The 12,585-nt window shown below is 45.0% G+C and overlaps 1 protein-coding gene across 2 annotated transcripts in view; it reads left to right on the top strand.

Annotated features, from left to right (window-relative positions):
- Positions 1-12,585, top strand: part of LOC128349419 (cohesin subunit SA-2-like) — a 62,769-nt gene that overhangs the window by 21,006 nt on the left and 29,178 nt on the right. For both annotated transcript variants that reach the window (XM_053305653.1, XM_053305654.1), the window contains exons 9-12: positions 1,607-1,758; positions 4,700-4,773; positions 5,074-5,197; positions 12,080-12,178. In XM_053305653.1, the coding sequence (XP_053161628.1) occupies positions 1,607-1,758; positions 4,700-4,773; positions 5,074-5,197; positions 12,080-12,178 (449 nt within the window). The remainder of the gene's footprint in view (positions 1-1,606; positions 1,759-4,699; positions 4,774-5,073; positions 5,198-12,079; positions 12,179-12,585) is intronic.

Genomic DNA, 12,585 nt, shown 5'->3' with positions numbered 1-12,585 from the left:
GTATTAATGACCTTCATTCAGCTTTGTCATTGAATTTGTGAGTAAAGAGTAATTATAGAGAGTTGATGGAACTTTCTGTCCAACTTTCCCATTCTCCCTACTTGTCTTTTTCCAGTGATCTAAACATTAAGGTGCTCTCTCTGTGCATTAGGTAGTGGGTTCTTTGAAGAATAACTTACCTGGGGCTAAAGTGGTATATTTCACTTTCTGTTTCCCCTTTTGGAGGAAACTGAAGATTTCAGTGTCCTGCTCTGTGCTTATAATACTAGGAAGAAGATTTTACTTTTTTCACAGCTTTCCTCTTTTCATCACTGGAAAAAATATGGGCAAGGAAATTAAAAAGTAGGTACAGTTCCCCCAAAAAGTAAAAGAAAAGTTGGTGCCAAAATAAAAAAATTCTGGGACTGCTGAAGGCATTCAACATAAATCTTCCTTGGGAGATACTGAAAAAAAAATCAAGATGCACATTAACACACATTAAAAATAATTAGCAGAAGAAAATACAAAACATAATACAAAACAGCTTAAAATCTCATATTAAAATAGTTACATAGAAAGCTGCCATATACTGAGTCAGACCATTGGTCTATCTAGCTCAGTATTTTCTTCACAGACTGGCAGTAGCTTCTCCAAGGTTGCAGGCAGGAATCTCTCTCAGCCCTATCTTGGAGAAGGCAGGGAGGGAACTTGAAACCTTCTGCTCTTCCCAAAGTGGCTCCATCCCCTGAGGGGAATATCTTACAGTGCTCACACTTCTAGTCTCCCTTCATATGCAACCAGGGCAGACCGTGCTTAGCTAAGGGGACAAGTCATGCTTGCTACCACAAGACCAGCTCTCCTCCTCAGTTAAAAATCAGAACAGATCTGAAAACCCAAATTAAAAAACCCAAATTTAAAAGACCCGTGTAAACAAAAAGTTCCTTTACCTCGTATCCAAAAGAACAAAATTATGAAGCCAGGCAAACTTCACTGGGGAGGCTATTCCATAAATGGGGTGCAACCACTGAAAAGGCCCTCACCCACCCTACCTCGTTTGGCAGGGGCACCAGAAGAGGGCTTCTGAAGAAGATCTTAAGGTCTGGGTTAGAACATGTGGGGCAAGGCGCACTCTCAGGTAACCTGGTCCCAAGCCATTTAGGGCTTTAAAGGTTAAAACCAGCAATTTGAATTGGGCCTGGAAACGGACATTAATTATCTCTAATATTGATAATTTATAGAAAACTGGTAGCTCAGTAAGTGTTTTCAGAGAATAAAAATGAATGAAACATTCTCGGTTGGAATTTTGTGGAAGTTCTCAAATTCATTCTTGAATGAAAGAATTGCAGGTTACTGCTATTAATGTTCACATATGTTCTCATTTGATTATGTTCAGGGCTGTATGTACTCTGTGCGACTGTGGGGGAAAAACCCATCCAAGCCAAAATGTTGTTCCAAGAAAAGCAGAATGTTATAGCCAGTATAAATTATGCAGTATACACAGCTCTGTATATGATTAGACAATTAAGGAAAGTGTGTGTGTGTGTGTGTGTGTGTGTGTGTGTGTGTGTGTGAAATCATGAACACTTGAAACTCCAGATATGATTTAGGTTTTTTTATTTGCTTCCAGCTATGAAGCTTCTGTCAGCACTTGTCAACCTCAGTGTAAATCTAGATGTAAGTAAGCATAACCTGGAAAGATTATATGAGGTTGAGAAGAACAGGACAACTGGCAAGAGGACCAATTCTAGACTGGATCAGCTGGAGAGAAGAAGAAAAGAGGTGGGATAAATTTCTACAGGGAATGAAAGAATTGTCTTCTAGAAATGCCCACTTTATATCTGTTGGTTACTAGGTCTCAGAAATATGAGAGGAATCTGAGAGGGCAATATTAAAATTTGCAGGCATCTGAGTATGAGTGAGTCTGCTGTGACAAAGATGAGTTCCTGCCCTCTTCCTGAGTTTGTGTGAACTCCATCCCTCATCATTGAGTCAGAGGAGGAGCAAGAATATGACAGTCACAGCTGTTGGCTGTCCACCCAGAGCAGCCAAAACTTGTGGACCCCTGTGGTTAGCTGTGATGCTCTGGGACTGAGGAGAGATTTGGGTTGTGTAGTCAAATGTACTCAGTGTCAGAAATGAACTGTTAGACTTCTTGTGTTAGAACCAAACCTTGTGTTAGAACCAAAAATTCCACTTTGGGTATCTCCACTGGAAGTTATATCTAGAAAACAGAAAAATATGCAACAGACATGGCCTACGTATCGACAACTGCTTGTTCCCCAAGGTACAAAATACGAACTTAAAAAACTAGATTTTATGCAGGACTGGAATATCTCATGGTTTCAGTATCATCAGATTAACGCCTTATTCAAGCAAGATTGTAAAAAGGGTCTTAATCAATCAAAGTCAGAATTTGAACAACAGTTGTGTGACAAGGAAAACAAACTAGTCTCTAGGCTGTATGATCTGTTATTACTGGAAGATACAAGAATGGAAGTAGTGAAAATTTCAATGATTAAATGGGCTCAGGATTTTGGTTACAATATAGACTTGGAGAAATGGGAAAAACTATGGATAGAAGACATGAAATATACTGCCTGTTCTAATTTAAAGGAAAATAATCTTAAGATGATGTACAGATGGCATCTAACTCCTAAGAAGTTGGCTTTAATGTACAAGAACATATCAAACAAATGTTGGAAGTGTAAAAAAGAGGAGGGTTCCTATATACATTTATGGTGGACTTGTAATAAGTCTAAAGGCTATTGGGATTTAATATACAATGAGCTTAAGAAAGTGTTTAAAATGACTTTCACTAAGAGCCCAGAAACAATACTATTAGGCATTGATAATAGTTCATTGCCTAGGAAATACTGGATCCTCTTTATGTATCTGACAGCAGCAGCAAGATTGACATTTGCATACAAATGGAAAGACATCCATTGCCTGAGTAAAGTTGATTGGGTACTTAAAGTGTTAGAGTTGGCAGAAATGGCAAAGCTAACAGCATTATTAAGAAATAATTTGAAGCATTTAAAAGGGAGTGGGACCCTCTTCTTATTTACCTAAAAACATATTATAAAATGGATTTCTATCAGGCTTTTGAGTGGTAACAAAAATGTTTTTAAAATGCCCTAGAGCTGACTTTCGTACGACTTAACGGGGGAGAACAATTAAATTACAGACAAGACTTGGGTATTGTAACTGATACGTGTTCTAATGATGAGATGGAAGTCCTCTTGTCTTTTTTGTGTTTTTTTCCCTTTTTTCTTTGTGTGTGCGCGTGTGTGTATTTTATGTTGTGAAAAATTGAATAAAAAGCTATTAGAAAGAAAAAAAAGAAAGAAATGAACTGTTAGACTTGAATGTGGTGCCACTGGCACATATTAGTGCCCCTTTTGCTCTCCTTCCCCCATTTGATGTAATGCCTGGGGAGATAGTTCCACAGTTTGTGGCACTGCCACAGGAAAAAGTCGTGTCCCTGGTTCCTGCCAGTCGGTGGACTGACATAATGTTTAATCAGTAGAATGTGAAGTATTCATTGAATCTTTGGACGTGACTGCTAGAGAGTTTCAACTTGAGGCTGTTTGGTAATCAGTTTGGTGCCATTCAAGTGCAATGCATCCCTAGCAGATTGGAATGCATCCATTAGCAGATCGGAAACATGCCAAGATGGTGGCTGTGGCATGGAATGGTGTGGGTGATTTTTGTGGAGCACATAGCCACATCTGTCCGCCAATCACAATTTTGGTAAAAGTTGCATAAAACTCACATAAAATAAAAATGGCACAAAACTGGTTCTACATAACCATAGAACACCAATTTTAAAAGAACTGCACTGGCTGCTGATATATTTCCATGCTAAATACAAAGTGCTGGTTATTACCTATAAATCCCTTAATGGCTTGGGTCCATGGTACCTAAGAGAATGCCTTCTTTGTCATGAACCCTGCTGCCTACCGTATTAAGATAATCTGGAGAGGTCCAGTTAGGGTTGCCACCTGCTTGTTTGGTGGCAGCTTGGGACTGAACCTTCTCTGTGGCTTCCCCAGGGCTTTGGAGTACGCTCCCTGTGAAATAAGAGCACTGCCGTCTCTGATTGCTTTTTAAAAGACCCTCTAGACATATCTGTTTTCTCAGGTTCTAATTTAACAACTTTCTGTTTGGCCTATGGCTGCAATAAAAGTAAGCAAACAAACTTAACTTAGCTGTTTAATTGTTTCTGTCCTGTGAAATTGTTTTAACTGTTTAATTCTGTGAAACTATTTTAATTGTTTTTACTTTGTCTTATATTTGTTGTGTGTTAAATTGTGTACATCACCTATACATATCAGATGGTATATAAATATTATAAATAAATAAATACAGCGGATAACTGTAACATTTGGCTATGGGGAAACGAGCTGAATTCTTCCGCTGTTCAGTTTATATCTGAAAAGATGTGACCAAATGATGTAAATACAAATAACTCATCCAGCTCTTCTGAGTGAAGGTAATTTGTATCTACCTACGAGAAGGTACATGTACATAGCTCATCCAGGTACTGGAGGAAGAGAAAATGTTACCACCCTCTGTTGGGTCCCTATTTTGTTCGTTCGGTTATTTTCTGACTTGAAAAACACATTACTATTTGTTCAGTTAACATTTAAATGAAAATAGCCTTATTGTTGGAGTAAAGGTCTGTCCACATGGTAGAAATATTCAATTCTTCTAATTTCAGTATGAACAGAAACCTCTGGAGATAGAGAATATGATGAATGCGATTTTCAAAGGGACCTTTTTGCAACGCTATCGGTAAGAGTCTATATACATGGAAGGAGTCTCTAATCGGGCTTTGGATAGTTCAGGGATAGATTGGATGAAGGGCATCCTTCACCTTGTCTGATTCACATATGGACATGAATTGCTTGATGTCTGTTGTATCCAAAATGTCTTGCATTTGTGATTGGACCACCTCGATCAATTGCCAGAAACAGAATATTCATATCACCTCACATCATTTCAACCAGAATGCTTTTTGTTCATTCACACTTTGCATATATGAATTGGCTCTGAATGGATCAAAATCACAGTTTCATTTTGTTGCTTTTAAAGTGATGTTATTCCAGAGATTCGAGCTATTTGTATTGAAGAAATGGGCAGCTGGATGAAAACTTACCCCGATGCATTCTTAAATGATAGCTACTTGAAATACATTGGATGGATGCTCTATGATAAAGTGAGTCTTTTTGTTTCCTATTCTTAACAATTGAAAGAAAAGCTAGCAAAGTTTTCACAAGCTGAGTCTTTAAAAGTTACAGGGATACCTTTCTTTGGGATAGCTATCTCAGAAGACCAATTTGTGTAGTGTTAAATGATAGAGCCTGTCATTTCCCAGATCTGTCTTTATTTTATTTTTAAAGTACAGTACAGCATTTCAATAACTAAACAGAATGCTATAACTGTCTTGAGTGGGGAGGCCAAAAATCTTCTAAATGCTTTAAGCGCTTTAACATCACAAGAATTAGATTTTTTTTTAAAAAAAGAAAAAGAAACGAAGAGTTTAATAGACTAGCAGAAAAGAGTCCTGGACGCCCATGCTCTCCCTATAGCACCCCATCGCACTCCTGCTAACTGGGCAAAGAGGCACCTGTCTTGTGGTGATCCTCTAATGTTTAGCAGGAGGAAAGTAACTGTCCCTATCCAACCCTAGCATCTTCCCAGGGACTGTTGCTGGTGTCTGCCTTAGACTTTTGGGACAGGGAACTATTTTTTTAAAAATTCTCTCTGCTATATAAACGATGTTATTGATAATGTTTTTGTTCAAAAGTAGTATATAAATAATAGTAATATACCATGTGGTACATCTGTGCCTCTATATGGCCTCGGATAGGGAGGTGCACGAACAGCTCGTGCAGGCACGGGCGGGGCGGATAGCGGTTCCCTGAAGAAGCAGGTCCTTACCTGCTCTGCTGCTGCCCTGCCACTTTTCTGGGCGTGGCGGCCATGTGTGTGCCGACATGCATGCAAGCTGCAAGGAACAGCACTACAGCTGCACGTGGCCTTTGCTAGCCTGAGTGCCAAACCTGGAAAAGTGGCAGGGTGGCAGCAGAGCAGGTAAGAACCTGCTTTCCTGCTTCTTAAGGGAACTGCTCCCTGCCCCGCCGAACTGGTTCAGGTGTGGGTGCCTGAGCCGGTTTGGCACATCCCAAAGGAAGCACCGAACTGGTTTGCTCACATCCTTAGCCTCAGGGAGTATGGAATGCTCCAGAAAGGTACATTGGTACTCACCGTGAAGGTGTCTTCTGGCTGGTGTAGAAGAGGTCACCCAAGCTTGGGATTACATCCCCCCCACATGCTCCAAAAGGCAGGAAGTAGTCATACTTGAAGATCCTTAACCCAGTGCATGTGGGCGGATCTCCTCAGCGCTTAAAACAGCTCAAGCTACGGAATGAAAACCACAGAACACAACAGAGAATATACAACAATATACAAACAATAATGCAGAGAAAGACAGAAAAAACTGTCCCCCTACAACCAGATCATCAGCTCCAGCCTAACACAACCCGGGCGGGCCTTGGGTGACCTCTTCTACACCAGCCAGAAGACACCTTCACGGTGAGTACCAATGTACCTTTCTCGGCTGGTGTAGGAGGTCACCCAAGCTTGGGACATACCACAGCACCAACCACGGGAGGGAAATACCCAAGCTGGAGCTAGTGACCCGGAAGGACCTGTTGCAGGACCCTCCGACCAAATGCTGCTCTGGCAGCTTCATGTTCATCCAACTTGTAATGCCTTGAAAATGTAAAAGGCGACGACCAAGTAGCCGCCTTGCAAATCTCTTCATGGGACACCGGTGAAGATAACACAGTGGAAGTGGCTGCCGATGTAGTTGAGTGCGCCGTAATCTGACCAGGCACCGAAAGTTTCTGGGCTTCATACAACATCGTAATGCATGAATGAACCCATCGAGCAATAATGGCTGAAGAGACCTTGCATCCCATCTTAGAAGCCTTAAAGGCCACAAAAAGAGCATCTGACTTACAAAAAACCTGCGTCCGGTTGCACTCCTTCTCTGCAGGGTGACGAGCATCCGGACAAAAAGAAGGTAATTAAATGACCGCCTCACGATTAAACTGAGACTTTACCTTAGGGATAAATGAAGGATCCGGGATAAGTCTCACAGAGTCCTTAGAGAAATTACACAAATTACTCTGAACTGACAGAGCCTGCGATTCAGAAAACCTCCTGGCTGATGTTACAGCTACTAAAAAGGCCACCTTCCAGGACAGCATCTGCAATGATACCGATCAAAGTGGTTCAAATGGCGGAAACTGCAGACCCCACAACACAATTTGCAAATCCCATGACGGAAAACGATGGCAGACCAGAGGAGACAACAAAGCTGCCCCCCTCAAGAACTTGCGTAGAAGAGGGTGCCACGCCTGAACAAACGCTGATGAGGAAACAACATCTGGATCAAGCACGCCGCCTGGTGTTTAAGCGTGTTGGGTTTCAGACCAAGCGCAAGGCCCTCCTGAAGAAAACCTAGTAATCCCCTCGACCTGCACTTGTCCAGCTGCAGGGAGAGCTTTGCTGTCCAGCGCAGAAAACTACGCCAAGTTGATTGGTAAATCTTGTTGGCTGAACACTCTCTAGATGCAAGGATGGTAAATCGGACCTTGACACAGCAGAACTGGATGGTCTGGCAAACTGAGTGGATGACCTACGGTCAAGTCGACGATCTCGGAAAACCAAGGCTCTCTGGGCCAAAAAGACGCAATCAATATCAGGGATGCCCGGAAACCCCGCAGCTTCCTGAGGCAACGGGAGAGCAGCGGCATTGGAGGAAATGCATTCAGCAGACACAGAGGCCATGGCACCGATAGCGTATCCGTCTCTTCTGCCCCCAACATCGGGAAACGTGAGTAAAACCTCTGAATCTTGGCATTCTGAGGATATGCAAACAAGTCTATCTGGGGACACCCCAGCTGCTCTGTCAGCCACCTAAATACTTGAGGGTGCAGGCCCCATTCTGCCGGCTGGATCTCCTGCCGTCTTAGCCAATCTGCCCGAACATTGGAAATTCTGTTTACATGATGGTCCAGAATGGATATTAAGTTGTTCTGTACACATTAAGATATTCCTTCCCTTCACCAAGGGCGTGAAGGCTCTTAGGGCCAGAAAGACAGCCCGCAGCTCGAGCCAGTTTATGCTATGGAGCAACACTTCCACCGACCAAAGCCCCTGGGCAGAACTGTTCCAACAGTGAGCCCCCCAGCCCGATAGACTGGTGTCCGTCGTGACCATCACTCTCTCGGGTTCTATGAACAGCTTGCCCTTGTCTAGGTTCCCAGGGCCGTCCAACGAATCGACTCGTGAAGAGACACCTAGAGAGGAATGTTCTTGTCACGTTTGAGGGCAATCCTGTGCTGGTAAAGGAGGAAACCCCACTGTAACTGGCATAGATGAAAACCTCGCCCAAGGCACCAAGTCCATAGCCGCCACCATGAGACCCAACAAACTTGCTAGATTGAGAAGGCTGGCCCACAGTCTCGAAGCAATCACACGAACCAGTGACGTTAAGACCTCCATCCGATCCTGTGGCAGAAACAGTTTGCCTACTGAGGTGTCCATTACCATGCCCAAATGACGAAGGCTCTGTGTGGGCATCAGGTGACTCTTGCCCACATTTATCAGAAACCCATGCGCACGTAACACAGACATTGTTCTGGACAGAGCCGACTGAACTGCCCCTTCTTGAGCAAGTTGTCGAGGTAACAATACAGGTGGACCCCCTCAGTGCATAAAGTGGCCACTAGCAGACTAGAACCTTCATAAAAACTCGGGTGGCTGATGAGAGACCAAAAGGAAGGGCTCTGTACTGATAATGCCTCCCCATGTAGCAGAAGTGGAGTATATGTCGACTGCGTGGATGAATGGGGATGTGTAAATAGGCCTCCTGGAGATCTATTGAAGTCATGTAGTTCCCCATCTGCAATGCCTCTGAGATGGTACAAAGGGTTTCCATCCTGAACCTCCTTTTTATCACAAAACGGTTGACTGGGCGTAGGTTGAGAACTGCCCTGGCCGATCCGTCCTTTTTTGGCACCGTAAAAATCACAGAATAGATGCCCTTGCCTCTCTGAAGAGGTGGGACCTCCTCTATGGCCCCTATAGCCACCAGATACTGAATGGCCATGGACAACCCCTTGTGCTTTTCCGGTTTCCCAGATCTAGGGGTAAGGAGGAATCTGTTTCCTGGGGGGCTGGCCAGCTCCACTTCGTACCCGTGTAGGCTAATGGAAAGAACCCACCTGTCGATGGATTCTTTCCAAACAGGCCAAATGGCAGACCCCCACTTTGCCTGAGTGGGAGTCAGGACTGCTGCTTGGGGCCCCCGCTGCTGGTTTCCGAGAGACTGATGGTTCTGCTGAGTGAACCCTTGCCTGCCTTGGCCTCTGGATCTGTTCCACTGTGATCGAAAAGGCCTAAAAGGCTCCCTCTGACAAACTGAGGTCTAAACGCCCTGAAGGTTTGCATCGGTCTATGATTAAAACTCTTGTCCTTCTTCCTAGGAGCTGATGGCAGAGCCCTGCGGTTATCCTTAGTTTCAATGAGGACCTCTTTCAGGGCCTCATTCCCAATTAGCTTTCCCCCCAGCATAGGGAACAGCAGCTAATTTAGCCCTAGACGTATTATCAACTTCCAAAATTTTAGCCATATGTTGCGTCTTGCCAGGACACCTGCACTGACTGCACATGCCGAGAACTGAACACTGTCCAGAGTAGCATCCGCTGAAAAGGCAGCCGCCCTCTGCAGACGAAGTAGCTTATGCCACATCTTAGATTGATTAGTGGGAGGGTCATTGGGTAACTCGCCAATCCACAAGACCGATGCTCTAGACACCAAGGACACAGTGGTGTCAGCTCTGATGGCCACTGCTCAAGCCTCGTGGGCCCTGCGCAGTGCAGATTCTGCTTTTCTGTTTTCTGGCTCCTTAGAAGAGGAGTCCCCATCCTTGGGTACCACTGTGCTACTAAGTAGGGCCCCGAAGTGAGCAACCGTAAGTGGCACCTTCAGCAAGTCCAGAGTCTCCTCCTCAAAGTTGTACAATTTGCTAGCCAATGTCAACATACGCTTTGGGAGTCGCAATAGCTGCCCATTCCTCCTTGATGGTCTTAGTAAAGCCCTCAGGTATCACTGATTTAATCTGCGGTACCTTAGCCTTAGGCAGCACCAAGGAGCCTTTGGACACAGGAGAGATCTGTTCCTCTGTAACTGGCTACAGATCAAGCGCAGCAATAGCCTGGTTAATTAGTGGCTGAAAATCCACCATAAGAGAGAGCCTCTGACTGTGTAAGTTTGCAGCAGAGTCCTCAATCATCTCCCCCTCTTCCGAGGAGGAGGGCCCCTTGTCTGGGTTGCCCAGCAATGTCTCTGACCCACTGACCCTGGGTCACAATAGATCTGGGGAGTCCTCTCCAGACTCATCTGAAGACCTCCCCCTACACAAGGGCACAGAGTCTTGGCGTATAGCCACCCTGGGCTGCTTAGCGGGCACCGTCTCCTCCTGAGAGTCTGAGGGCGACACATGGATCACAGCCTGCCTTGCAATGCCTTGCAGGCTTCCGCGCTTTAAGCGCCGCTGCCAGTGAGACCTGAACGGCCTCCTGAATCCAGCCCTTTACAGTGGCAGCATCAGGGGGAACCCCCACATTCTCTGTAGGAGTAGGCCCTGAGGGAGGGGCCACATAGGGGGCATCTGCACTCACCTCCTCCCCCCCGAGCAAGTCCCGATCTTACCGGGGGGAGCTGTTCATGGCCTTCTGGGTGCTCCGATGCCCCATCCACGGGCTCAGCACCGCCTGCCTCATCATCCTGCACGTCTTCCCCGTCTGATTCCGACAGGCTCTGGGGCGGCCACTCCTGCTGACGTTCCTTTCAGCGTGGCCCCAATACTCGCTGAGGCAGTCCTCCTCCTGCACACCCAACTGCTAGGGAAAGGAGTGGGGGGGGGGCGAGGCCAAACATCACAGGCTTACCTTGCTCGCGCTGCCAGGCGAAAGCTCTCTCACCAACGGGGCCTCCTTGTCAGGAAGCCTCCGATTCTGGTGCCGCCACCTGCGCCCTGCTACGGTGGATTGCTGGTGGCATGGATTGCGCCCAGTCTCCTCACCGGTATCTGGCCACCAACGGGGCCTCCTTGTCAGGAAGCCTCCGATTCTGGTGCCGCCACCTGCGTCCTGCTTCGGTGGATTGCTGGTGGCATGGATTGCGCCCAGTCTCCTCACCGGTATCTGGCAACAGAGAGGACCGCTGTGGCCTACAGGCGCCAGCAAGGTCATCTGATACATCTGCCATTTTCCTTACAGGATTTGCGCAGTCCCGAGTTTTTGGCAGGAACAGGCGCTGATGGGTGGATCTCTCCCTAATAGCCAGGAGTCCGAAGGTCTTTTTAGCGGACATCGGCCAAAAGGTCGGCAAGAGGTGAGGAGAGGTAACGAATAACAGAAAGGACAGTAGAAGAACAGATATGATTTTTTTTTTTTTTACATTTAAAATTATTATTATTATTATTATTTTTCTTTAGTAACTAGAGAGAACTAATAGTAGTAGAATACCAGGTGAAGAATAGATTGGAAATAGTCAAAAACAATAGGAATATAAGCAGAAGAAAAGAAGAGGCCTAGTTAACTAGGCCAAAGCCAGCGAGCTGTAATGCAAGCCTTCTGGAGCAAAGGCAGGAAGTAGAACTGAGGAGATCCGCCCACATGCACTGGGTTAAGGATCTTCAAGTATGACTACTTCCTGCCTTTTGGAGCATGTGGGGGGGATGTAATCCCAAGCTTGGGTGACCTCCTACACCAGCCGAGAAACAGAAGTGCCACATTGAGAGGTGGCTTCTTGATATCACACAGTAAATGAATAAGGATGTGCATTGATTGCCCGAAAAGAAAATCAGACTTTTTCAGAAATGTCCTGAGGGAATAGGCAATTTTGACTAGTTTCTTGTGGGCTTTATGTGCTGAATAATGCTGAGTCGAATAATGCTGATTATCGGATATCTTCAGCTGTGCAGTTTGTCATTCTTACTCTGTTCCGTCCTGTCCTGCAGCAACCTGAAGTGCGACTGAAATGCCTTCAGGGATTACAAGGAATATATTGCCAAAACGAGCTTGTTTCTAAGATGGATCTATTTACTAGCAGGTTCAAGGTAAGATGAAATTTGACATTTCTGAATTCAAAAACTCTGGGTTTCCCCAGTATCTAACACTGGGTCATTAGATACTGGAACCCGTCCTGTTCTTGAAATGGGAGTTGGTTCCGGTATCTCTGAAGCTTTGAGAGCAGGAGGTAGTGACATCAGTTTTTTCATGGTGGACTTTAGTGGTTGCCTTCCCCTCATGCATGAGCATATATCCCAAGACTTGGCCATTGGATTATACTATATTAGTTATGACTCTGAAGCTAGTCTTGCTTCGCCTTTGTTACGATAATTTCTTTAAATGGGAAATCTTTATGATTTGATGAGCTCTACTGATGTTTGTATGTGGATTTATACCAGTTTAACCATTATAGCTTCCCCTTCCAAACAAACACAAAAACCAATGCTGAGAGTGT

Source organism: Hemicordylus capensis, chromosome 3 (assembly GCF_027244095.1).
Source record: "Hemicordylus capensis ecotype Gifberg chromosome 3, rHemCap1.1.pri, whole genome shotgun sequence".
NCBI lineage: Eukaryota > Metazoa > Chordata > Lepidosauria > Squamata > Cordylidae > Hemicordylus > Hemicordylus capensis.
The sequence above is the reverse complement of the archived record's forward strand: the minus strand, read 5'-3'. Positions and strand labels throughout refer to the sequence as shown.